At 45.2% G+C, this 27,386-nt stretch overlaps 2 protein-coding genes across 5 annotated transcripts in view; one reads left to right on the top strand and one right to left on the bottom strand.

Annotated features, from left to right (window-relative positions):
* Positions 1-12,624, top strand: part of SOS1 (SOS Ras/Rac guanine nucleotide exchange factor 1) — a 57,331-nt gene extending 44,707 nt beyond the window's left edge. Inside the window, exons 16-22 of the mRNA XM_060754508.2 lie at positions 224-386; positions 777-894; positions 1,782-1,954; positions 3,390-3,506; positions 3,663-3,927; positions 6,410-6,528; positions 6,658-12,624. Coding sequence (XP_060610491.1) covers positions 224-386; positions 777-894; positions 1,782-1,954; positions 3,390-3,506; positions 3,663-3,927; positions 6,410-6,528; positions 6,658-7,170 — 1,468 coding nt within the window. The 3' untranslated portion in view covers positions 7,171-12,624. The remainder of the gene's footprint in view (positions 1-223; positions 387-776; positions 895-1,781; positions 1,955-3,389; positions 3,507-3,662; positions 3,928-6,409; positions 6,529-6,657) is intronic.
* A 1,983-nt stretch (positions 12,625-14,607) lies between these two features.
* Positions 14,608-27,386, bottom strand: part of ARHGEF33 (Rho guanine nucleotide exchange factor 33) — a 54,356-nt gene continuing 41,577 nt past the window's right edge. For 3 of the 4 annotated variants that reach the window (XM_060754510.2, XM_060754511.2, XM_060754513.2), the window contains 2 exons: positions 18,008-18,785; positions 14,608-15,198 (listed from right to left, as the gene is read on the bottom strand). In XM_060754510.2, coding sequence (XP_060610493.2) covers positions 15,061-15,198; positions 18,008-18,785 — 916 coding nt within the window. In that variant the 3' untranslated portion in view covers positions 14,608-15,060. Of the gene's footprint in view, positions 15,199-17,951; positions 18,786-27,386 lie in introns of all 4 variants that reach the window. The other variant, XM_060754512.2, reaches the window with a different exon arrangement.

The following is a 27,386-nucleotide window of genomic DNA, read 5'->3' as shown; positions in this document are numbered from 1 at the left end:
TCTGAATTTTGCATCTGAATTTTATTGCTCTTGACCTATTTCTTTACAATTAGAAGTGTGCTACATGTGGGAATACAGAGATGGGCTTGAAGTGATTCTTTTAATTTTAATTCATAAAAATAGATTCTCACAATCAGATGTTAGGAAGATAGGTGACATGTCTTTTTGGTTTTGTTCTTCTGGCTCACATGAGAAAATGACATTGTTTTTCCTGTTACTTTAGGTGCATTGTAGAAACGGAAAATCTAGAAGAAAGAGTTGTTGTAGTGTGCCGGATAATTGAGATCTTGCAAGTTTTTCAAGAGTTAAACAACTTCAATGGTGTTCTTGAGGTTGTCAGTGCTATGAACTCTGCACCTATTTATAGGCTGGATCACACATTTGAAGTAAGTCAAACGATGAATGTTAACTCCTGCAATATATTATTGCCTTGAAAGAACAGGTGTATCATTTCTTTAAAAACAAAAAACTACAACTGCTGGAATTTCTATGTTGCTCTTGAATCTTATTATACTCCATTTTCTTTAAATAGACATATTAAGTTAAAACACTAGCAATGTGCAGCACAAATGTTCATTATTCAGGGGAAAAATAAAGCACCAGTACTTCCTTGTTTTTTTGGCCCAGAGTCTTTTCCATATCAATCCATTATTAGATTTATGTATAGATACTGGATGGATTTTAGCTCACTTCATGGCCAAAGTGTAGAGCTATAGCAACTTCTGGTTTGTTTTTGGAGCAAAATATAACATTTTTCTTATATTGCATATCTACAGCAAATCCCAAGTCGCCAGAAAAAGATATTTGAAGAAGCTCATGAACTGAGCGAAGATCACCATAAGAAATACTTAGCAAAACTCAGGTCTATCAATCCTCCTTGTGTGCCTTTCTTTGGTAAGTAAGATTTTATTCTTGATTATGAACATAAAATCACAGATCCTGGTGCTTAAATTCATATGAAGTGGGAAAGTATGGTTTCTTAAATACATTGCAGGTATGTGGCATTGTCCAGAATTTCTAATATGCTTATTTGGAATTAATAAAGAATAAACGTTACGCCCTCATGCTCCCCTTTACTGCTTCTTGAAGACTTCTAAGGTTTTGTTACGCCTTACTTTCCTGTTACATCCAATCAAACAAAACTGCCTTCTTTTCTAATCGCATGAAGAAAGTGCCTGAGGAAGCAAAGGTGAAGAGTTAAGCAGGGACAGAAGCATGTACTTAGGCTTATTTTATAGCAGGCATTGGCAAACTTTGGCCCTCCAGGTTTTTGGGCTTCAACTCCCACAATCCCTAACAGCCTGCTTTATAGGCTTAATTATTGATAGGGCATTGGAATTATTGGGCAGTTCCAAAAGAGTCTTAGGAAAAGGGGTTTTGAGAAAAGAAATCTTGCAAAAGAAATAAGAGGTATTATCATCTGATATCTAAAGAGGCAAGTCCAAAAATAACAATTGGTCCATTCAGCAGCAGAACAGAGAGCATTGGTAGAAAGAAATTATTTCCCTTCTTCCCTTAATCTTTGCAGATTTGCATCAGAAGATTAGGATAACAAAAGGTTCTTAGAAAGAGGCCCAAAGACTTGACCTTTGTGCCAGAGATGAGCATCTCCAGAGTGTTGCTGTCTGAAGTAATTGGGCAGAGAATACAGTAGACAAATACACAGAACAAAGTCAGATGATGTTGTTTCTGATCCGCCTTCCCTTCCCCTCCCTAGAATTAATTTCCAGTGAAACACTAGAGCAAGTTTCTAATGCACAGTTTTTACATGTTGTGTTTAGGTATTTATTTAACAAATATCTTGAAAACGGAAGAAGGCAATCCTGAATTCCTTAAACGACATGGAAAAGAGCTGATCAATTTCAGTAAACGGAGGAAGGTGGCTGAGATTACAGGGGAGATCCAACAGTACCAAAACCAGCCATACTGCCTAAGAAGCGAACCTGAAATCAGGGTGAGTAGTGATTTCAGTCTTTCAGGATCAGTTTCTCTTTGGGAGCCATAAGTAAGAACACAAAAGCTGACGTTTCCTTCTGATATGTGATGCCAGTTCTGTCGTCTCTAAATGTATGTTCAGCAAAGTCCTTAGTGTAAGTAAACTTATTCCCTGACCTATAGAGATTCCATTGACTGTGTTTATGACATTGTAGAACCCTTTTCGGCAGAATTCAAGGGAATCCTAAACCATTTCTAACAGTGGTTCCCAACCTTTTTTTGACCAGGGATCACTTGAACAGGGACCACTCTCCAACATTAGTACCAAAAGGGTTACAAATCAGTTTTTGGTCAACTTTAGATTTGATTTGGTTATTTGGGGTGCTGATTCAGACAATTATATTGGATAGACCACATCAGCTCTAGTTTCTGATATAGAGCATATGCCATCCAGTAGTCACCATCTGCTCGCCCACCAAAACCATATTTATTAATCTATAGGTGATGTGGTAGTAGTAATCTTTCATGTTGGGAGGGGAGAGGACTTCCACAGTAGTCATCCTCTCTCCTCTCAACATCTCCGTTTCCTCGCAAGACCAGTCGCTCTCGTCGCCACATGGTTTCGAGGCAATGGTTGTTCCAGTGTGCCTTCCCAGAATAAGGAAACTCCCAGCAATATGTCCCTAAACGCACTTTATTCATGATCTAGGATTGTCTCCAAAATTTCTATCCTGGTTATATGTCACCTGGTCACGCCCAGCATTATTTTTCAAAATTTTAATTAGTACATTTGGCCCTGCCATAGGTTTTAAACGTTGTTGTGTTGTTGTTAATGTTTATTGCTATTTTCTGTTTATGAGTTTTATTTATTGTTTGTATTTATGTTGCTATTGTTTTTATTGTGGGCTCGGCCTCATGTAAGCCGCACAGAGTCCCTTGGGGAGATGGTAGCGGGGTACAAATAAAGTATTATTATTATTATTATTATTATTATTATGTTGAGGCCATGGACCATACTTTTATTCTTGCGGACCACTGGTGATCCACGAACCACAGGTTGGGAACCACTGATTTAAAATCAGATGCACTCAGTCAGTGTGCTACAGTTGAAAGCAAAAAAGAAAGGACCACAGTCCTTTTAACTGTCCTCTCACCCACACAATTTCTTGATGGGAAATGCTAATTTATTTATAGCACAAGGATTGAAATCCTGGGACTTCCACAGTCTAATAAGGAGGAGGATCCAGCAGTCTTTAGATCAGACATGGGCTTTCCAGCACCTACCAGCTGTTAGGAATTGTGGGAGTTGAAGTCCAAAACACCTGAAAGGGCCCAAGTTTGCCCATGCCTGCTTTAAATTCACCAACAAAAAACAGTTGCTGGAAAGTTTGTAGCCAGTGCTTTCAGGCACTATGTTACACTATATTAATCTTGCGTAATGTTTTGGGTTACAGAAATTTTTCGAAAACTTAAATCCAATGGGAAATAGCATGGAAAAAGAATTTGCAGATTCTCTGTACAATAAGTCTCTACAAATAGAGCCACGTAATGCGAAGCCTCCCCCAAGATTTGTGAGTATTCAGATTTTATTTTTATGTTGGTTATAAATCTCAGTTGCTTTCATTGGATATACCTGTAAAGTGGGGGGAAATAGTTTTCTTTAAAAATATATAAACCATAACTTCCCCTGAAAAAAGTTTCCATTAATTATTTTGATTTTATTGCAGCCCAAAAAATACAACTATCCTCTTAAATCTCCGGGTATTCGTCCATCTAATCCAAGGCCAGGCACCATGCGACATCCTACTCCTCTGCAACAAGAGCCAAGAAAAATCAGTTACAGCCGTGTTCCTGAGAGTGAAACGGAGAGTGCGGCTTCCGCACCAAACTCTCCCAGAACCCCTCTCACCCCGCCCCCTCCATCCTCCACGTCCAGCACCACTGACGTCTGCAGCGTCTTTGATTCTGATCCCTCAACTCCTTTTCATTCAAGTAAGTGCCATGGCTAGGATAATCTTTTCCTCCTTTTTAAAAATTCTGAGTATGTTGAATGATAGTGCTATACATTAAAAGGGATTTAGTGATCTAAAACTTGCATTTGTAAGAACAGATTATGTTTCTCCTGAGCAAGGCAGGATATTAAATAGACAAATGATTCATGTTCAAGGCATAATTTAGAAATGGTGGCGGAGGTATATAGCATATTAAGCGAACAAACCCAGTTTGCTGTAAAACCAGTGTTTCCTAAACATTGAAGTCCAAAATAACTGGAGGTCGAATGTTTGGAAATCAGTGATCCAGACATTCCTGGCAAAGATAATTGTCTCCACTGTCCATTTAGCAGGATGGATTCTACAAATGTACAAAATTAATTTGGTTTCAGGAATATATGCGGTGCACTTGGTTTCATTTTACTTAACTTCCAAATCCTTGCCTTTTGTAGTTGTTGCTTTTTAAGATGACTGCTGGTTAAAGCCCAATTTCATGATACCATCATGAATCTTCTTTGACATTTTGACATTTCTCCTGCCTCTATACTGCAAGCTCTGTAAAGTAAACACGCCAGTATTTACTTAATTATAATGCACCATTAAATGTAATACCCACCTCAGTTTTGAAGGTGGACATTTGAAAAACAGGATTTGTTGCCCAAGGTAATGCGCCCAAGTTTGGAACTCCACAAGGCTGGCGAAGGGATGTGGCTTCCCCTTGCCCATTGGTCATTGCCCCCTGCCGACAGGTCTAATGGCACAGGCAGAATGGCCAAGAAGCAAGGGGATGCTGTGCCTTTATTCCAGCCTGGCATGGTTCCTCATGGTTCCCAACTTCACGAGACCTTCAAAAGCTCCCCCTTGGTTTTGAAGGCCTCCTGAATGTGGTCAGTTAAGAACTCAGCCTGACGGAGCGGATTAAGCAGGTTTATGTGTGCAATTCTAACGTTCCATTGAATTTAATGTGTACATTAGACTCGAGTAAATACAGTAATCTGTTCTTGCCACTCTGTGAATATTAAAAGAGTTCCTTGAAATGCAAACTGCTAGAACTGTTTATTAGGGGCCTACAGTTGTATCAGGTATGATAAAATTCACACAAATGGTTTCTGTCATTTTTCCTTTTCATGGTCTCTGATTCACACAAATGAATCTCTGTAATTCTTTGTGGCCTTTGTGATTTTTTTTTCTGCACAGTGCATCATTCTGAACTTTTTAGAGGTCCCACATAAGCATTTTGGCAGTAGCATACCAGTGCACTTCCCACCTAAACCCTTAGTTCTTTTTCATCTGCCACTGCAGCAGCATTGAGAGGAATGTTCTTTAAGCTTTGCTGTATTTAATTTCTAGTTTCTCTGACTAGATTGTCTCTTTCATTGTTGTTCTGATTGTCATTTTGGCTCAACTTGGATCAGAATTTGGATTCTCCATACTCTTTGGCATGGTTTGAAAACATCTGTGTGTTTAGATGGAACAGCCTTGCAAAGGAACTGCATAAATTTGGATTGTGATTATATTGATGGGTTTTATCTGATATCTTGCTAATATTATTTGGTTGGGCTTTGCATTCAGGTTTTAACAGGTTTTGCTATATCTCTCCTCATTGTGGTTTTTATTTCTTGAGTTGTTTGGCCCAATCAACCTAATTATTGCAATATTTTTGTTAAATAACAAAACTCAACAAAAAATCATTTTATTGGATGACTTGGTTTTTAGGCCTGTTCCTGTGGTTATTTTGGCGTGCTGATCCAGAAAATTGCATTGGACAGACTGAATCAGCTCTAGTTTCTTAGATATGATTATCATTGTTTTTTATGGGTGAGCAATTGTCCACTGGTTACTGACATATGTTCTGTATCTCAAAAACTAGAGCTGATATGGGGGAACTGGTACCATTTTTGGAATCGGCAAATCAAATATGCCCAGAAACAAGGCTGACCTTTGAGGCATCAAAACGTGTGTTGGCCAGTGAATTACAGTGACAGTTCATAATATCATCGCAACTTGGAAGAGGGAAGGCCTTAAGTGTAAAATAAGGGATAGCCTTATTAATATTTTACATATTGTATTTTACCAAGCTATGAAGTTATTGGACCCTGATGGCGCAGCAAGTTAAACTGCTGAGCTGCTGAACTTACTGATTGAAAGATTGGTGGTTCATATCCGGTGAGCGGGGTGAACTCCCGCTGTTAGCCCTAGCTTCTGCCAAACTAGCAGTTCGAAAACATGCACATGTGAGTAGATTAATGGGGACCGCCTCTGTATGAAGGTAACAGCACTTCATGCAGTCATGCTGGCCACATGACTTTGGAGGTGTCTGTGGACAATGCTGGCTCCTCGGCTTAGAAATGGAGGTGAGCACCACCCCCCAGAGTAGGACACGACTATACTTAATGTCAGGGTAAACCTTTACCTTTTTACTATGAGGTTATTGGGAAAAGTAAATTAATTTGAGGTGAATAACAATTTCCATATATTCCCAGGATCTGCCTCTGTATCCTCCATAAGCTTTCCCAAAAGCTCCGATGAAATTACTGTTCCCCCACCTATTCCTCCTCGAAGACGCCCAGAATCCGCTCCTGCAGAATCCTCTCCATCAAAGGTAATTTCTCGATTCATTTATTTCTATGGAAACAGTGGGACAAAAATATCTAGTGTTAGCCTCTTGGTAGACTTAACAGGGTGTCACTGAGGTACTGAAACTGTTAACAAATTCCTCTTGGTGTTTCAGATTTCTTCTGCACACTTGGACAGCCCCCCAGCGATCCCCCCTCGGCAGCCCACCTCCAAAATCTATTCACCGAGGTACTCGGTGACCGACCGGACGTCCATCTCAGACGCCCCGGAGAGCCCGCCTGTGTTGCCACCCCGAGAACCCGTGCGGACTCCTGACGTTTTCTCTAGTTCTCCTCTGCATCTCCAGCCACCTCCTTTAGGCAGGAAAAGCGAACTCGGCAACACTTTCTTTCCTAACAGTCCCTCTCCGTTCACTCCCCCTCCTCCCCAGACGCCTTCTCCTCACGTTGCAAGGAGGCATTTGCCATCGCCCCCGTTGATACCACAAGACACGGACCTCCATTCTGTTGCTGGGCCCCCCGTCCCACCACGGCAGAGCACCTCTCAGCATATCCCAACTGTTCAACATATCCCAAAGCTGCCTCCAAAAACTTACAAAAGGGAGCCTGCGCATCCGTCAATGCACCGCGATGGGCCCCCCTTGCTGGAGAATGCCCACTCCACCTGAGTCTCCCTTCCGCTAGAGAGAAAGTGCTTGCCCAGGTGCCATGTCTGTTGCTGGCAATAGATGCACTGTACTTTTTTGGCGCCAAGGAGTTGGGTTGTGTTGCTCCTAACACTAAAGACGCTGCAATACATTTGATACATGGTATAGAAAAATATGAATCTTAATAACAGGCAACTTGTCTTGAAAAGGAAAAAACAAACTGTTGCTGTTTGTTCGTGTGATATGCAGGGCACTGTTCTAAAGTCTCTGGACATCTGAATGTACCAGAAATCAGACTTCTTACAGATCTCTTTGGGCCAATAAGCAGACACCGTGCTTTGTGTCATATCCAGTGAAGGATGATAAATATAGTCCTGTAATCATCTGTCCGCTGCAACGTAAGTTCTTGGAGTAACAATATTATGCACTTTTTAAAAATATTTCAAACAGGGAACTTGATAGTCTCCTTAATTTTCTTTTGTTGTTGTTTTGTATTCCCTGTGTTCAAATCATGAATTGGACTGTAAGGAAGATCTGTGGTACTGAACCAATCTCAAACTAAAGAATAGCACTGTACTGCAGTCCTGTTTACAAACTATTGCTAGTCCATTGTGGGTACCTAGGCTTCACCAAAGAGGTACTTTCCTTCTTCTTCACGAATTTTATGGTGCCAGTTCCAAAAGAAATTCAGCCAGGAAACAGAATGCCCAACATTTGCCTTCTTTAAAAAAATGAGAGTTTAATCTTAAAACGAATGACACCAGTGACACAAACTGCAAAACAGAGCTAAATTGATTCCTTCATTTAGAAGACTGTTCAATCTAGATTAGGTTCGGTCCTCTTCCTCCTGAGGTTTACTGAGGACCCACTTTATTATGGCTGGTGGCGCAACATCCTGGATCGTGTCATGACAATACAAAGGATGATCGGCTGGCCGTACACCCCCATTAATGATCATCATCATGTTTTAGCTAGCAGTAGGTAAGTGACTAAATAATCAGCGCCCATAGAATTGCCTTGTAGTTGCATAGATAAATCATGTGTATATAGTGAATGTTGCGTATACTTGCAAATTGTTTTTTAATTTAATTGAAATAAAGATACAGATATTTTGTCTGGCTGACATATATTAAATTATTGCATTGCTAAATGTACATTTCAGTTTAAAGCACTGAGGAGAAGACATATTCTGTGGTACACACACATTTTTCTAGCTCATTGTTTTGGTCTATGAGACGTAACGGAAGAAACCCCATGTTTAGCATGTGAAGCAGAGGTGAGTTAGGGGCAGCTTGGAGTCAACATCTGTGTGCTTAGAATGTAATGGATCTCGTGCATGTCAGGCAATACCGAATTCCAAGCTCTGCTGGACCTCATAGACTTTGAAGTTGACCTTTTACAATGTCAGAAATGTTTGAAAGAGACTGATCTACATGAATATCCTTCCTTGGATTATTTATAGACCTGTGAACTGCGCTTCTGATTCCAGTACTGTGATGATAATGCATGCTACTTGTTGAAAACATTTTAATCATCTCCGCTACACTAGGATTTGTGAATGGTGCAGTATTGTATCTTTAGTTACCAAGACTCTTATAGGACATTTTTGGCAAAACCAAAACACATTTCGGCCATCTTAGAAAGCCATGTCAATGAAACAATGTTGGTGGAAGACTGTATCACCGTGGAAGCCTACTGTTGTAATCTATTTCTACAGCTCTATGCAGTGCGGTCTTTGCATTTCAGGAAATGTTTGTTTACTTTCAGTTGCATAGGGGTTTTTTTTTAACATGTAGAATTTGCAGGGTCTAAAGAAAGGTATTCTGGAAGAATGGAAGTTTGTATAATGGTAGACTATAAAGGAAGGTTACGCTGAGATACAGTGATGCCTAATAAAAGGTAAGGGATACTTCTAGAAATGGTTGAACGTTAAAGAAAAGTTTTGAAATGGTCCTCTTCTTAGATCTCTACTGCTTGAGCAAATGGAGCAATGCCCACCTAACCCTCACTACCACTCCCAACCATTTGGGAATGCAAGTGGCTCCATTTCCAGTGGTTCTGCGCTCCACTCCGTAAGTCGCAGTGGATGCCAGCCCCCAGCCTTTATATTGCTTTAAAAGACTAAAATCTATCAGCAAAAGCAGCCGGTCATGTCAATCTTTCTGGAACCAACGAGCTTGTCATTTCTCAAAGTTATCTGCCTAAAAGACAGAAGAGTTACCCAATAAACCCACTTCCTTTTAGAGAGGGAAAGAGTCTGGGCTTCAGACTTACTAATTTTATTTACCATATATACTCATATTTAAATCCACCTCACCTATCAATCAAAGGCAGATTTTAGGTCAAGGTTATTCCACAGAGAGGGGAAAGCACCAAGGCATTTAAAAAGGCTAGAAGTGGTGTCACGGTAGAGTTGAGGGATTCAACACTTCCTTTAGCTTCTCCAAAGGCAGGCTAAGCTCTTGTCTTTGGCCACTCTGCTCAGAGAAGGACATGGTTCCTTATTTGATAAGAATTAAGGTAGAGTTCTCGCAAAGACCCACAGATAAGTCAACCCAGCATATTTGGGTTGGGTTTATGACTATAATTTCTAGACTTATACATAAGTTTATAGCAGGCATGGGCTGTTAGGAATTGTGGGAGTTGAAGTCCAAAACACCTGGAGGGCCAAAGTTTGCCCATGCCTGCAGTAGACTGTTAGGAATTGTGGGAGTTGAAAACCAAAACACCTAGTATATAGAGTAAGTGGTCACCCCACACTTACAAATATATCTAATTTTTTTCCTAAATATTTCCACCACCCTCAATGTTGGTAAAAGTATCCTGCTTGTTGCACCCTAAGTGCCAAATGGTTAAATGTAGACTTGAGTAAGGAGATACAAAGTCAGCACTCTTTTAGAGGACTCTTGGTCATCTTCATAATGTATTAACGGTTGCAGTAAATTAGCTGCACTGAATTTTAATTTTCTGAGTAGGATAGATTTTTTTAAACCCTCTGAAATGGAGTTTGTGGTGCACAAATGGGCAGGCAGTGTTTTAATACAGTCCGTTTTAGTTACAAAGTACTTTGTACTCAGCCAAACCATCCATTATTGTATCCTTTTATTGCCATGTATAAACTACTTGTCATGTTTTTGGCAGTCTACAAAATCTTGTGTCCTTTCCCAGAGGTGAACTTTTTGACTTGTCTTAAGATCTAGTTGGGATTTATAGAGTACTACCCTTAAATTTCTTTATGATATTCCAAACACTTAGGTGAGTCACTAAAATTAATCGAAACGGAACTTATGCCATTGTACATCAGGCAAAAAGGAAAGGCATTTCAAAAGTTGACTTTGCCAGAGCCATGTAGTTACTGAAGTGTTGATGTTTTTTGTTTTGTTTTTTCTTGTTGAGAGGAAAACAAATGCATGTTCCATTCTATTGTGGGATTAGAAGAAAATAACAAGCCAATTTTTGGAGCAAGTATTCCAAGAGCATTGCCATATATACTCATGTATAAGTTGACTTAACTTGTAAGTCGAAAGCAGGTTGTGGGAACAAAATTATGGACAAGCTGAGGTTCATTTCAAGGAAAGGGGAAAGCAAACAAAGCCAACATTACTGACATTTCCCCCGCGAGGCAATCTCAATGGCAGCAGGACAGAGAGAGCCAAGGGGTTGGTGTTCTTTGCCCAGGATAAACTAAGCCAGGCTTGGACAAACTTGGGCCCTCCTGGTGTTTTGGATTTCAACTCCCACAATTCCTAACAGCCTCGGCCCTTTCCTTTTTCCCCTCAGCCACTTAAGCTAAGTTTGCCCATGCCTGAACTAAGCTCTTGTCTTTTGCCACTCAGTGAAGGGGAGAAGAATTAAGACACAGTATTTGCATTGACTCATGGATAAGTTGACCCAGGTTTTTGAGGTTGATTTATTTTGACTAGACTTATACAGGAGTAAATACAGTATATTTAAAAATCCGGACCTAAACATATCCATGTTTTGATGATGTTGTGGTGGGAGTATTCTTTCCTTTCCTGTACCAATGCTATTATTAGTGAGAAATTCTTGAACAATTGGATATTTTTTTAGTTGACCTTCCAGATCATACCCAAATATTGCCCCAAATGCCATGGGCTCTGCATAGGACATCACTTGCACAATATAGGGGGTTTCTGCCCTACTTCTTTCCTGTAAAATAAGTAGAAATGTTTTGTGGGAGAATTCAAATCAACAATGGGTTGTGAGTTTTCCAGGCTGTATGGCCATGTTCCAGAAGCATTCTCCTGACGTTTTGCCTGCATCTATGGCAGGCATCCTCAAAAGTTGTGAGGTCTGTTGGAAACTAGGAAAATTGTGAAACGTCAGGAGAGAATGCTTCTGGAACACGGCCATACAGCCCAGAAAACTCACAGTTATTCCGTCCATGAAGGCCTTTGACAATACAGTGAAATCAAAAATGTTCGAATATCCTGAGCTCTTCAACAGGTAATCATCATTTGGGGGTAGCATTTATTAGAATGCTTTCCCCCTTCTTGTCTTTCTGATTTGCTTCACCTATTGGCTGTTCCACTCGAGGGACACGTAAGAAGTCCTTCTTGTTGCTCTTCTCTATTTTAATAAGTGCAAAGTAGGAACTTGTTGTGAACACCAAGAGGCCTAATCCAGCGAATGGGAAATGCAAGCATTAGATCACATCATGGCTATCAATTTATTTCAAATTCCTTTTGAGAAAATTATTTTTCTCTTCTACGCAGCAGTTGCTGTAGCCTCATGCTGATGACAAGGGGTAAAGCCAAAAGGCGCTTGGGTTTGTTTTGTGAATGCCATGCCTTCTTTGCCATTTATTTAGAACGACCTTCAAGTGCATTTTTGTCAACTGTGAGGATATTTCCCTTTTGCCTTTATGGAAGTCATAGTGCATTGAGCAATCTGTTATTGCAACAATGCAAATTAGGTAACCTTTTGAAAACCGTCATGTACCCAGGCGAAAGGGAAACATCTTGTGCCAGAAGTATGCAACTTTCAGTAGCTGCCAAAATGTGCCTTTTTGAAACAAAAATACAGTAAATTCTTTTCTGAAGCGCAGTAGATTTTCCTGTTGGCTGGGGTCTGATTTCAGGTAACATGTTCTTCTTTGGCCAATTTAGAAACCAAGCTTTATGGTTCTGTGTATGTACAGGTTTACGTTTTGATGAACTTCTGATAATTCATATATTGAAAATGTATTGCCTTTTTGTTTAATGGTGTGGAGACTTTGCTAAATGGTTAAGACGCTATGGCAGTCCGATCCAGCTGTGTACGTTTGAAGTGGTGATATCTCAACTGGCAAATCTTATGGGTCTGTGTGTACCTAATCATGTATGTAGGTCAGCTTTGTATGCTATGTCTGCAATGGTATTCAGATTGCATTTAAACTGAAAATTAATAGTGGCTGTTACTTTTGGCATTCAAGAGATCTGTTCTTAAAAATAAATAAAAATGCCTTACATATCCCATCAGTGTTTATCTTTATATATGTGGTATCTTAGATCTGTCACACCACAACCTATCATAGATCAGGCATGGGCAGACTTCGGCCCTTCAGGTGTTTTGGACTTCAACTCCTACAATTCCTAAAAACCTACCAGCTGTTAGAAATTGTGGGAGTTGAAGTCCAAAACACCTGGAGAGCTGAATTTTCCCCTTGCTTGTGCTAGAGGTATACAACTTTCAGTGGGGTTTCTTCTTTGGGTGAGGGTTTTTTTTACATAATACTTCATAATCAATATAACAGGCGTCACACTTCCCTCAGTTATTGCATATACTCGAGTATAAGCTGACCCAAATATAAGCTGAGGCACCCAATTTTACCACAAAACACTGGGATAAGCCGAGAGTGGGAAATGCAGCAGCTACTGGTAAATTTCAAAATAAAAATAGATACCAGTAAAATTACATTACTTGAGGAATCAGTGGGTTAAATGTTTTTGAATATTTACATAAAACTGTAAGATAAGACTGCCCAACTCTGATTAAACCATTCTAACCTTCTTCAATGTAAATGTGCTTACGTATGTTCCCAATAATAATAGAGTAAAATAATAAATGTAATAATAATAATAATAAAGTAAAATAATAGAAATGTACCACTGTTAGCCCCAGCTTCTGCCAACCTAGCAGTTCAAAACATGCAAATGTGAGTAGATCAATAGGTATCACTCCTGTGGGACAATAACACTGCTCCATGCAGTCATGCCAGCCACATGACCTTGGAGGTGTCTGGACAACGCTGGCTCTTCAGCTTAGAAATGGAGATGGGCACCAACCCCCAGAATCGGACACGACTGGACTAATGTCAAGGGAAAACATTTACCTTAATAATAACAGTAATAATAGATTAAAATAATAAATGTAATAATAATAATAATGTAATAAAATAATACTATAATACAGTAAAATAATAAATGTAATAATAAATAGGGTAAAATAATAAATATAATAAAATAATAACAGAGTAAAATAATAAATAACCTTGATTTGTGGTTCTCAACCTGTGGGTCCCCAGATGTTTTGGCCTTCAACTCCCAGAAATCCTAACAGCTGGTAAACCGATTTCTGGGAGTTATAGGCCAAAACACCTGGGGACCCACAAGTGGAGAACCACTGGTATAAGCTGAGGGGGCGCTTTTTCAGCCCAATAATAGGTCTGAAATCTCAGCTTATAGTCGAGTTGTCACTGCTCTGTTATTACTGAGTGTGTTCAGTCCTTATTGGCCAATTTGGGTATTCTCAGATTGCAGGAAAGAGCCATTCAGCAATGGGTTAACTCCCTTTATCAGTTGAAGCCAGAACATGGGATCAAAAATCACAGCCTTTTTTCTGTTGGAAGACAACAAGTTCTTCCTGTATTTCCTTCTGCTTGGCCCACTTCAGAAGGGAAAGCTCTCTCACGCATATTCTTCACTTCACTGGAGTGTGCTGAATCAGCTGCGTGAATAGTATATTCTATCATTTGTGTCTAAAGGTGTACAGAAAAAGTTTGTTTGAATGATGACAAAAAAATCCTTAGTGGTACACTCAAGAGTTTAATCAAAGAATACATTTCTGGCATTTCTTCGTCCCATCCATTCTGAATATTCCCCCTGCTTCGAAAATGGGAGCGATTCCACTGCAAAATTAAAAGATTTAAAGATTTAAAAGATAGCAGCATAGCACCTCTTTACATGTTCAGAGAAAGATCAATAAAAGCCTTTATTATCCATCAGAGTATTGCATTGCTCGGAACTAAAAAAAACTACAGTTCAAAATGATATTTCGGATTTTAATCATATTGACATGAAACCCAGAATGGTTAGGCTACACTTAGGTGTGAGGTGTTCATTTAGATTGGGCATGGGCAGACTTTGGCCCTCTAACTGTTTTGGACTTCAACTCCCACCATTCCTAACAGCTTCAGGCCCCTTCCTTTTCCCCCTCAACCGCTTAAGCGGCTGAGGGGGAAAAGGAAGGGGCCTGAAGCTGTTAGGAATGGTGGGAGTTGAAGTCCAAAACACCTGTAGGGCCCATGTTTGCTCATGCCTGATTTAGATCCATCCAAAATGCTATGCACCAAACCAAAATGCTAGTTGTGTAGAAATCCACTCTGAGGTTTCTCCTAATTCAGAGGCAATGACAATAAATGCGTTGAAGGACATCATGCTGTATTTCTTTTACTGTGAAGCCCTGATGGATGGGAAATGGCAATGTGTGAGTGGCAAAATGCACCGATGGGACTTTTCATTTTGGGCCTCAAAAGCTGGGACTTTTCAATTTAACCAAAAAAAAGTCCACCCATTTGAATATTCTGCTATTTCTCCCCTTGAACTTAAAGTCGCTTGAAGCAAAACCGTCATGTTACATGGCACTCAAAGCATCAAATCCGGGAGAAGCGTGGAAGCCTCTTGCCCGGGATCATTTCTTTTTGAAGAGTTTTCGGAAGGAACTGCGGAAGCGCCCTCGCTGTTCTTGCCGTGGGATGTGGCTGCTGAAAGATGTTTGCTCGTTATCTTCCCTATGAGAGAACCTAGCGTTGTCTTCTAAACGCAGATCCTGAAATGGAAAACACAGGTGAGTCAGGGGTATTACTAAAAGAAAGTTGTCCATGTAGAGCAGTGTTTCTCAATGCCGCGACCCCTTAATACTGTTCCTCATGTGGTGACTCCCAACCATAACATTATTTTCGTTGCTACTCCATCACTGTAATTTTGCTACTGTTATGAATCATAATGTAAATATCTGATACCATTAGGAAGTTCTTCATGTTCAGGTGGAATCTCTTTTCCTTTAGTTTGAAGCCATTGTTCCGCATCCTAGTCTCCAGGGCAGCAGAAAACAAGCTTGCTCCCTATGACTTCCCCTCACATATTTATGCATGACCATCATCATGTTTCCTCTCAGCCTTCTCTTCCGCAGGCTAAACATGCCCAGCTCTTTCAGCCACTTTTCATATGGCTTGTTCTCTAGATTCTTGATCAAATGTAAATAAATAGCTCCTTGCATAACCCCAGGAAATCATTGAGAGGGACTAACAGTAGAAATGGGCTGAAGTCTACTTCCCTGTCATGTCATAGCTTGGCGTAATGTCTGTGACTGCAGGAACATAGGATGGAACCCATATCGTTTTCAACATAGTCATTGCTAATTGCGTCTGAGCATCTGAGGGGGGAAAGGAAAAGCCTGAGGCCAGGAATGGTGGGAGTTGAAGTCCAAAACACCCGGAGGACCCAAGTTTGCCCATACCTGTACTACAGTCATGGAAAGCTACTCATTAGTTATCCTATATATACCCTATGATTGAAAAAGTGTTTTCAGTTCCCACATGGCATGACTCTGAAAGAGCATTTCAATTAACCAAACAAGATACCTTTGGAGAATATGTAAGGTCACACTCCCAATTTATCCTTCTGTATCTTGCAATCACTAGGAAGATGCTTTTAACTAGGAAAGGAAGCATTGGGTGTTTTCCCTGGGGCTCATTGCCAGTGAGTTGTCCTCCTTTGCAACTCACTCATATTTTTCCTGCTCGATTAGCATGGTGAGCATACAAATGAAAGCAAAGAGGTGCTCTGAATTCCATGCATCCATTTCCTTTGTCACAATACAGCATTGATGTGTCAGTGATGTCAGGAAGTGTCTCACACATCAGCTTGGTTTTCTGACCAGTGAGACCAATTTGGTCAGGCTTTGGACATGCAGTGGAAAGAGCTATCATTTTCTTTTTCTACTCACTAACCAGATTATATGCTTAGCAATCTGTGTAAAAGTCTGCTCACCTAATCATATTTGTTTTGCGGAGTTTCATGACGCTACAAAAGCATGAAACATCAGCACTGTTAAAGGCTTGCTTGGATTCATCCCTTGGTTTTTACAGGGAAGCAGCCACCCCTGTCAATGGGGAAGCAAGTGACTGTTGTTTCCATCCCTTCCTGTGAGCAATCTCCAGCAAACTGGGAAGAAGCAGAACCCTATCACAATTCTTCCTTTTGCAAGAGGTTATGGGAATGTCAGTCAGACTGGGGATTGAGAGCGGGCGGTCAGGTTGGGATTCACTATGTAGCGCTATAACTACAGTGATTGAAAAAGGCAAACGTTTCCCCTTGACATTAAGTCTAATTGTGTCCAACTTTGTGGGGTGCTGCTCATTTTGGGTTGTTGTAGGTTTTTTTCGGGCTATATGGCCATGTTCTAGAGGCATTCTCTCCCGACGTTTCACCTGCATGCAGGTGAAACATCAGGAGATAATGCCTCTAGAACATGACCATATAGCCCGAAAAAACCTGCAACAACCCAGTGATTCTGGCCATGAAAGCCTTCGACAATACATTGCTGCTCATTTTAATTTCTAAGCCAAAGAGCCGGCATTGTCCGTAGACGCCTCCAGGGCATATGGCTGGCATGATTACCTAGCGCACCATTACCTTCTCACTGGAGCGGTACCTATTGCATATTTTTGAACTGCTAGGGTGGCAGAAGCTGGGGCTAACAGTGGGAGCTCACCCCCGCTCCCTGGGTTCAAACTGCTGACCTTTTGGTCAGCAAGTTCAGCAGCTCAGAGGTTTAACCCACAGCACCACCAGTAGTTCCAACTATAATGATTACACATACATAAATCCACAGAAAATATCCACCCAGTTACTAGTTTCTAATATTTTAGCTTTTGCATGAGGTGAGTTTTTAAACATATCTTTTAACTTTTGTTCATGCTAGAAGCCAACCAGTTCTTGATACTAAAATAAGTGGGACTACCTGACAAGGAATTACCTTAAAATCACTTCTGTATGGAGATCAAATGGGATGTATCATACACACTCATGTATACATCAATCTCATGTATAAGTTGAGGGCAGATTCTGGAGGCAATATCATTTTTTGCTATGATTGATGGATAAGTTTCTCATGGGAAAGCATCAACACTGGTCAAGGGGCCGTTTCTCTCTCCACTATGGCACCACTTCTGACCTTTATGAATGCCATTTTCCCTCCGAGGCATTCATAAAGGTCAAAAGTGGTGCCATAGTGAAGAGAGTGAAAGGGATCCATGCTTTTTCTTTTTGCCTTTTAATTCCCCCATAATGGACTAACTTCTGTCCTTTTTGCACTCCACTCAGAGAAAGGAAAGAATTAAGATACAGTACTCACAGCGACCCATGGATGAGTCCACCCACTTTTGGGGGGTTAATTATTCTAGACTTATACGTGAGTATATAGGGTAAGTGTAACCAAAAAACAAACACGAATCTCAGGGCACTGTCCCAGGACAGCCCTCACCCCCCTTTTTTCCTCATAGCGTGTGCCCAGCTTACGTGTTTCTCAGACCCTGCTGGGAAGTGGGTTTGCCCTTGCCTTTCGCTCTCCTTACTTCCACAAAGCTCTGCTTTTCACCCACTCCTCGCTGTGGAGGGAAGTAGTTCCGCTGGGCGCTCCTGGGGGCGGCGGCGGCAGGGACTCCGTGGGGCTGGAAGCCCCTCTCCTGCTTGGTTGGCAGCCGGCTCCCGCTGCTGCTCCGCGTGCTGTAGAGCCTCGCGCTGATGTTGTCCGACCCACTGCGGGGAAACTCCTTCAAGGACCGGCTCAGCTGTTTGCCTTTGCTCCGGAAAAGCTCCCTCTTGTAAGTACTGCTGCTGGCGTTGCCCGGAGCCCCACTCTTGGGCAACGGCTGCAAAGTGTGCTCTGTCCTTTCCGGCTCCGTGGTGAAGTTCACAGGCCTCAAGAAACAGATGTCAATGCTGGACTCGGAAGAAGCCGGAGAACGGGTCTCAAAGACGGCCAGGTTCTGAAGGGGCTCTTCCTGGTAGGGGCCGCCCATGCCATAGGTCTCCCCTCTGTACTCAAAGTCTTCATAGTCGGGCGCGAAACCTGCACTGTGATGGAGAAGCTCTGAAGTGGAGGCCCTCCGATGGCGCTCCTGGTGTCCCTTCACTTCAGGTAGAGGAGGAGGAGCACTGTACTCCATGTCTGGCAGGGCCTGGAGAGATGCCGCGATGGTCTTCAGGTCCTGGTCGTTGAACTGAGAGGAAGTCAGGGCATTCTCTGCCCTATCGTGCCTCCTTCCCTCGCTTTCCCATTCGCTCGAGGGCCCTCCCTGCATGCCCTCCATCCCTTGCTGTTGACTCTTCTTCATGTGGGACATCAAGTGCCTTCAAAGATAAGAAAGAAAGAGGACAGAGTTAAGCATTTGGCTAAGTGAGCTAGAGAAACAAAAGAGTAACCTCAGGATGCAATCTGAGACAATATCTTACTAATTATGGTGGGAGCTTTGAGATGGTTGAACAGAAGCTTTAGGTGCTCTTACTGCCTATTACAGGGAAAACCAGCTGATTCCTAATCCATCTAAAACGCAGACATGTGCTTTTCACCTGAAGAATAGACAAGCATCTCGAGCTCTGGGAATTACCTGGGAAGGAATCCCTCTGGAGCACTGCAGCACACCCTTATATCTGGGAGTTTCCTGTCGTAGTCCCTGTGAATCGCACATGTGATATCTCAGCGCTTGCGCAATAGCTTTCGGAACCTTCTAGAATACAAGAAAAAACACTTGACTCCCGGTTGGCCCCACCCACCTCGCCCCGAGTATAAGTAGCCCGTGGGAGGGGCCAGCCGTCAGTTCTCTTTTCCGCGCTCCACGGATAGCTTGGGAACCCTTGTTTTGCTCTGACTTGACTCTTTATCGGACTGATTATACCCTAACGGACTTGGCTTGGCTTGATTTGACGAAGGTATTGGTTAGCGTTTTTGGACTGTTCCCTCTGCTGGCTTTAGACTTGGATTGCCTGACCATTCTCACCTCCCCAACCTCTGATTCGACCGCCTCTCGACGATCCGCTATGTCGACTACTTCCTTCAAGAGGTGTTCTAACCCCTCTTGCCCCAATACCTTCCCTGACACCGACGGCCACTCACTATGCCTGGCCTGCCTGGGCGAAGGTCATCTCGCCCAATCCTGTGCGGTTTGCTTGGCCTTTACGGCTCAAACCAGGAAGAATAGGGAGGTGCGACTTAAGGCCGCCTTGTACGAGAAGGCCCTTCTTCCTCCGTCTCCCCTTGGCCATGCAGGGCCCTCTCCCGGCCCCAACTTACCTTTTTCGCTTCAGGATGATCCCAGGGCCAAGAAGAAGGCCAAAAAACCCAAAGAAAAGGGCGCTCAAGATGGCGGCCGCTCTGCCCTGCCGAAGAAAACGGCTCCTAAAAGAGCGGGAACCGCGGATAAGACCTCCGCTCCCCCCTCCCTCTCGGGGAGAGCCTTGCCGAGCCTCCAGCGGCCCCTGCCGGCCACCAACACCATTGCAGGCTCCTCCATTGCGGCGCCATCCACCGTTGAGGGGATGAGAGATCTCGCTTCGCCTGGGCCGATGCCCGTGCTCCTGTCTCCCGAAACTGCCCTTCCTCCAGCCTTAGGAGGAACACCTCTCATGCCTGCCGCCCTCTCCCCGGGCCCGAATGTGATCTCGGTCCCGGCTGGGACCCAGGGCTCGCCAAACACCATCGCGAGCCCTGAGCAGCAAGCTCCGCCCCCACAGGAAGTCGGCAGGGGCACCCCGCCCACACAGCGCGCGGCTGCTGGAGCCCCGCCCACACAGGGCTCGAGCGTCCCTGCTGGAGCCCCGCCCACACAGGGCTCGAGCGTCCCGACGCCGAGAGAAATGAGCCCCGGGATGGGAGCGACGCCAGGGAGTTCGGCATTGCTGACAGGGAGCCACGAGCTCGCCATGCCGCCGCCGCCTCCTGCCCCCCCCTCGCCCGAGGTGAGGTCGACGAGATCGGGCCGTTCTGCGCGCCACTCCAGCAGGCGCAGGCGTCGCTCCCGATCACCCTCCCGGCGGAGCGGAGGTTCTCGACACCGTCGACGTCGCTCTCACACGAGAAGCAGGGCGAGATCTTCGTCATCATCATCGTCCTCCTCCTCCTCTACCTCCTCCTCCTCCCCTCCGCGCAGAAGACGCCGCCGCGGCTCGAGGTTCTCCCGCTCCTCTTCCTGCCGCCCGGGGGCCTTTCCACCGGCCCACGTCCCACCGCTGGGGTGCTGGCAACTGGGCCCAACAGGACAGCTCGTCTATGTGTCGATGCCCTCACAGCTGACGATGCCTCCTCCTCCTCCGGCGGCGCCTCAGCACCCTTCCGCTACCCTGATGACCGGGATGGTCTCTGCCACACCTGCCAGGCCGGTAGTCCCCCTGCCTGCAACGGACCCCACCCCCGGGACCGGGGCTTGGGACCCCAATTCGAACCTGACTGACTTGGGAAGGTCAGACGGGTCCGCCCCTGCTGGCGCACTGGCCCTGACCCACCAACCTGTAGCGCCTCTTACCGTGCCTTTGCCCGCACCACAGGCCTCCAACACCCCACTGATGGCCTCTAGTGCGGATCCGCCTGATCCAGTGACCCACGACGAAGGGGAACTGCCGGACACTGACTCAGACGCTGAGCCGCTTGAGGCTCCTCAGCTGCAGGGGGGTGAGGACAATGTTTTGCCTGCAGACTTTAATAAGTTCGCTGCCTTAGTGGAACGTATGATTAAGGCCCTGGAGATTCCCGCCCCGAAACCCCCGGAGCATGTGGAGGACCCCATGTTCCCTTCGGAGGAACAGAACGTGGTTGTGTCCTCCACCCTCCCCCATCTCCCTTACCTCCTGAAGTTGGCTAAGATAATTGACGTACCCCCCTCGTCTGTACCAGCTGTGCCTAGACGCCTAGACTCTATGTATAAAATAGATATGGCCACCGCTAAATGGGTTTTGGCGCCTCCCAAGGCTAACACAGTGGTGGCCGAGGTGTCGAAGTCGAAGCGCTCTAAGCCTTCCCAAACTGCCCCTCCCGACAGGGAGGGCAGGAAGCTCGATACACTGGGGAAGAAAGCCTATCTTTCTGCGGGCCTCTTCACAAGGATGGCCCACTATGCGACCTATATGTCAGGGTACCAGACCCTCCTTTGGAATCGGTTGCCACCCTACATAGAGGTCCTACCACCTGACGATCAACGCTTTACTAGAGCCCTTCAAACCGAAGCTCTGTCCCTCGCTAAGCTCCAAAAGGACTTCGCGAAGCACATGGCGGAGGCCTCTGGCAACTTGTTTGCCACCGCCACCTCCATCAGGCGTCACGCTTGGCTGCGGGCTGCCAACCTTTCGGAGGAGGGGAAGGCCCTCGCTGAGGACCTTCCCTTCCACGAGGAGGGGCTGTTCAATCCTAACACCGATGACCGGCTTAAGCAGAAGCAAGATGTGAGACAATCCGCTTCCAAGTTCGGCTACACATGGCAGCCCTACTCCCAACAAAAGGGGAGGTGGCAACCGAGTACCCCCTCCTACCGGAGGTCATTTGGTAACTCCTATTCCACGCCCCTTAGGGACAGATTCGGGGGCCAGCCCAGATTCCAGGGGGGAAGGCGAACCCCCTACTCCCAGAAACCAAGGGCACAACCCTTCCAGGGAAAAGCCAAAGCTCCTGGTGCCTCAAAGAAGCGTCTTTGACGCCTCTCCCCCCACCTCTAGGCCGGGCACGACCCCAGTTGCAAGTTCCGTCGTGACTGAGCAACCCAAGTTACCCTTCCCCCTCTGTTTAGATGTTGAGCCCCAGGAGACTCCCTCAGGGCCGTTGCCCTTCTTCACTGACCGCCTCTCCGGGTTCTACTCGGAGTGGGAGAAGATTACCTCAGACCGTTGGGTACTAGCCATTGTCTTAGGAGGCTACGCTATAGAGTTCGATGATACCCCCAGGGTTGGTTTGTTCCGTGAGACCCCATTTTCTATGCAACTCATGCAAGAGATTAGAATGTTGATGGATAAGGGGGCTGTTTCCATGGTTGACCCTGCTTCTGCTCCCTTCTGTTTTTATTCCCGTTACTTTCTGGTGATTAAAAAAGGTGGTGGGCTGCGTCCCATTTTGGACTTGCGAGAGCTCAATAAACACATCAAACCGAAACGGTTTCGCATGGTGACTCTTGCTTCGATAACCCCGCTTATTCCTAAACGCGCCTGGTTCGCCACCATTGACCTCAGGGACGCGTATTTTCATATTTCTATCGCCCCGCACCACCGACGGTTCCTTTCCTTTAGGATTAAGGGTCAGTCCTACTGTTTTAACGTCCTCCCATTTGGCCTTTCTACGGCCCCGAGGGTCTTCACCAAGTGTATGGCCGTGGTGATGGCTCACCTTAGGACCAGGGGGGTCACGGTCTACCCCTATATTGACGACTGGTTGATTGTGGCAGACACTTACCTTAAACTCCAAACGCATATCTCCATGGTCTTGTCTCTCCTCCAGTCCCTAGGTCTTGTCCTGAACCGAGAGAAGTCCGTCCTGGTGCCGACGCAGCAGATCCGGTTCATCGGGGTGCTCCTGGACTCCGTCCACGAGAAGACCTACCTCCCGGAAGACCGCTTCACCACCATCGCAGACCTGGTCGAACGGGTTCTGGCAGAGCCTCACGTGACGGCCAGGCAGCTGCAAGTGCTATTAGGCCACATGGCGTCGACTACGTCAGCCATCCTGTATGCCAGACTTCGCATGCGCCCGCTGCAGTCCTGGTTCCTGTCCGCCTTCAATCCCCTGCTGGACAGTCCGTCGACCATACTATCACCACCCCCCTGGGTCCGCTCGTCACTCCGCTGCTGGTTGGACCCTACTTGGGCCTGCTCGGGCCTGTCTTTCCACATTCCCCCTGCTACGAGAACTGTCACTACGGACTCTTCACTAACGGGGTGGGGTGCACACTCTCAAGGTCTGGTAGCTCACGACGTGTGGTTAGGCCAAGAAAACGAGCTCCACATAAACGTTCTAGAGCTCATGGCCGTCGACAGGGCACTAAAATCCTTCGAAAAGGTGGTCACGGGTCAGGTAGTACAGGTGCTTACCGACAATACGACGGTAATGTACTACCTGAACAAACAGGGCGGCACCCACTCCCCGAACCTACTAACGTTGTCCTTCCAGATTTGGGAGTGGTGTATAGACAGGGGAATTCATCTCTTAGCAACATACGTACCCGGGGAGCAGAACGTGTTGGCGGACTCCCTCAGCCGCAACCCCCTTGCACACCACGAGTGGTCCTTGAACGGGGAGGAAGTCCACAGACTCTTCTGAGCGTGGGGGACCCCGAACGTCGACCTGTTTGCGTCGAAATTCAACACAAAGTGTCCGCTTTACTGCGCGAGGGCCCACCCCTCCATGGAGGAGGGGTGTCTGGGGGACGCCTTCCTGCACACCTGGTCGGGCTGGACAGCATATGCGTTTCCACCTTTTCCCCTGCTCCTCCGCACCGTAGCGAAGATACAGAGGGACGCCACTTGCTGCATCCTAGTGACGCCTTGGTGGCCGAGGCAACCTTGGTTCTCCCCCCTCCGCCAATTGGCACAGGGGATATTCGTACGGTTTCCCCCCAGACCCGATCTTCTGACATGTCAGCAAGATCAAGTGTTGTACCCAGAGGTACACAGACTGAAGCTCACGGCATGGCGAATCCTGCCCGTCACCTGACTCCCTTCTCTGACCTCCCCGACCCCGTACTTCGAATCCTTGAGGCGGCCCATAGGCCCTCTACCAAACGTTCCTACTTGTACAAATGGTCCAAGTTTACATCCTTCACTAGGTCCCGCGGATTGGATCCCAATACGGCACCAATCCCCGTCGTACTGGATTTTCTGGCGTCCCTTTTGGACGCGGGCCTCTCCCACCCCTCTATTAAATGCTACCTGGCCTCCATCTCCTGGTTCCGCAGGAGATCGGGTATGCCCTCTTGCTTTGCAGACCCACTAGTAAAGACGTTTTTGAGGGGGATATTGAACATTAGACCCCCCACCACCCCCGTAGTTCCTTCATGGAGCTTGGATCTGGTGCTTAAAATACTGATGAGACCTCCATTTGAACCGCTAGCGACCATTAGCCTGTCCTACCTTTCGTGGAAAACTGCGTTTTTGGTGGCAGTCACATCGGCTCGACAGGCTAGCGAGCTCTGTGCCCTCAGAGCGGACCCCCCATATTTGAAATTCCATGCTGATAAGGTTGTCCTGAGGACTGATATAGCCTTCCTTCCTAAAATTGCTACGTCCTTTCACCTCTCCCAGGACTTGATTTTGCCCTCCTTTTTCCAGAGTCCTACTTCTCCCTTGGAACAGAATCTTCACCTTCTGGATGTCCGCAGGGCGCTGGCCTTTTATGTGGACAGGACTGCCCCTATCAGGAAGACTCCTAGACTTTTCATTAAGTATCGTCCTGATGTTCTTGGTGGCCCTGTTTCCCCTCAACGACTGTCTTCGTGGATCGTTTCCACTATCCAACTGGCTTACCGCATATCCCGTACACACTTGCCTCTCCCAGTGAGAGGTCATTCCACGAGGTCCGTCTCGGCCTCCACGGCACACTGGAGGGGCGTCCCGCTGGATGCAGTTTGTAGGGCGGCCCTATGGTCGTCCCCCCTTTCCTTTGTCACCCATTACAAGATGGATGTTGTGTCCAGAAGGGATGCGCAGTTTGGCAGAGCCGTGTTGTTTTCCGCGGTGGCATGACGCCCACCATCCAAGGTGAAGAGCTCGCTAATCTATCACATGTGCGATTCACAGGGACTACGACAGGAAACTATAGGTTGCTCACCTGTAACCATGGTTTCCTGAGTAGTCACCTGTGAATTCGCACATCCCCACCCGTCCTCCCCTCGAGTGTCATGCTCGCGTTCTCTCTGCATTACGGCGGAAAAGAACTGACGGCTGGCCCCTCCCACGGGCTACTTATACTCGGGGCGAGGTGGGTGGGGCCAACCGGGAGTCAAGTGTTTTTTCTTGTATTCTAGAAGGTTCCGAAAGCTATTGCGCAAGCGCTGAGATATCACATGTGCGAATTCACAGGTGACTACTCAGGAAACCATGGTTACAGGTGAGCAACCTATAGTTACCCTGGATTGTGCTCTGACTTATAAGCTTGAATATCAAACAAAAAGTGGGCACTAGAAACAATATCATATGAAAGTAAAAATAATAAAAATAGTAATAATATCATACGAAAGCTGACCGGCACAACCTGGGGATCACAATCAGACACAGTGAAGTCATCTGCCCTTGTGCTTTGCTATTCTGCTGCTGAGTACACATGCCCAGTGTGGAACATCTCTGGCCCATCCTCTGTTCGGATATCAGCCAGCATGCCAAGGCCTTAAATCAAGAAATAGTTTTCTAAGATCTACAGAGACTCGCAGGAACACCTCAGCAAGCGAGAGTCCAAAAGTGGCAGGCTCAAACCCTGAACCTCAATCAGTGGCTGATATTGAATGAGAAACTCCCTCCTGGGCACACAGAAGACTGGGTGACTTGGAAAGCACTGAATAGACTGTGCTCTGACACCACGAGATGCAGAGCCAACTTTAAGAAATGGGGCTACAAAGTGGAGTCCACAGCATGTGAGTGTGCAGAAGAGCAAACAACAGACCACCAATTACAATGCAGCCTGAGCCCTGCCACATGCACACCTTCTTATAGCAACACAAGAGGCACTACAAATGGCCAGATACTGGTCAAAGGACATTTAGTAGAATGCCAAGTTTTTAAACTTTGTGTTTTTAAAATACATTACAACTCTACCCTCAATCCATAATGTCAAGTTTTAAAAATGTGTGCTTTTTTAAAAACCTTGGTTCACTCCTGATATGATAAATAAAAATAAATAAAATGGTGAGTATCTTCTGAAAATCAAGTTCCACTTGCAGACTCTGTTAGTAACGCTATAGCTCAGTGGTGGAGCCCCCGGTGGCGCAGTGGGTTAAACCCCTGTGCCGACAGGACTGAAGACCGACAGGTCGCAGGTTCAAATCCGGGGAGAGGTGGTTGAGCTCCCTCTATCAGCTCCAGCTCCTCATGCGGGGACATGAGAGAAGCCTCCCACAAGGATGATAAAACATCACTTCATCCGGGTGTCCCCTGGGCAACGTCCTTGCAGATGGCCAATTCTCTCACACCAGAAGCAACTTGCAGTTTCTCAAGTCACTCCTGACATGACCAAAAAAAAGCTCAGTGGTTCCCACCTTTTGGTCCTCCACACACACACACACACATATATATATATTACTTCAACTCCCAGAAATCTGAGCCAGTTTACCAGCTGTTAGAAATTGTGTAAGCTGAAGTCCAAAACACCTGGAAGACCAAAGATTGGGAACCACTGCTATAGCTAATGGCTTATCACAGTAACATCCAATAAAAAGCAAAATCTATGAGAACCAAATAATACCGTATTTCTTCAATTGTAAGACACCCTAATTTCAGTACCACCAACAGCATCAAAAATACATAAGATACACCTTTTGATTCTAAAATGACCCCATTTTTAGAGATGTTTATATAGGAGGAAATGTATTTGAATTTAAGAAATATTGTAATAATAATACAACTTATAATAGTAACAAATTAATAGAACATGGATCAAAACAGGTATTGCAAGAAATGCCAACAGCACAATGGCTATAAGTTATCTTACCACCAACACAATAGCAGAACTACAAAGAAACTGAAAGGGCAAAGACAAAGGGAGGTGTATATCTAGTATTGATAAAGCAGAAGCCAGTTGAATTTTGCATAAGGAGACAATGTAACAGCAATGGCTTTCTTTTTGAAGAAGCATAACTTTCAGATATGACCAGCTGCTATCAAGTGATGGTCACTGAGCATGTTGACTTCTAATGACTTCTAATGTTGAGCTCAGGGCTCACAAAGGAGAAGTCATGAAAAGGTGCCTTTTCGGATACCGGGTTCTTGTGA

The sequence above is a fragment of the Anolis sagrei genome, chromosome 1 (assembly GCF_037176765.1).
Source record: "Anolis sagrei isolate rAnoSag1 chromosome 1, rAnoSag1.mat, whole genome shotgun sequence".
In the NCBI taxonomy this organism is placed as follows: domain Eukaryota; kingdom Metazoa; phylum Chordata; class Lepidosauria; order Squamata; family Dactyloidae; genus Anolis; species Anolis sagrei.
Note: the sequence above shows the minus strand (reverse complement) of the source record. Positions and strands in the feature narration are given on the sequence as shown.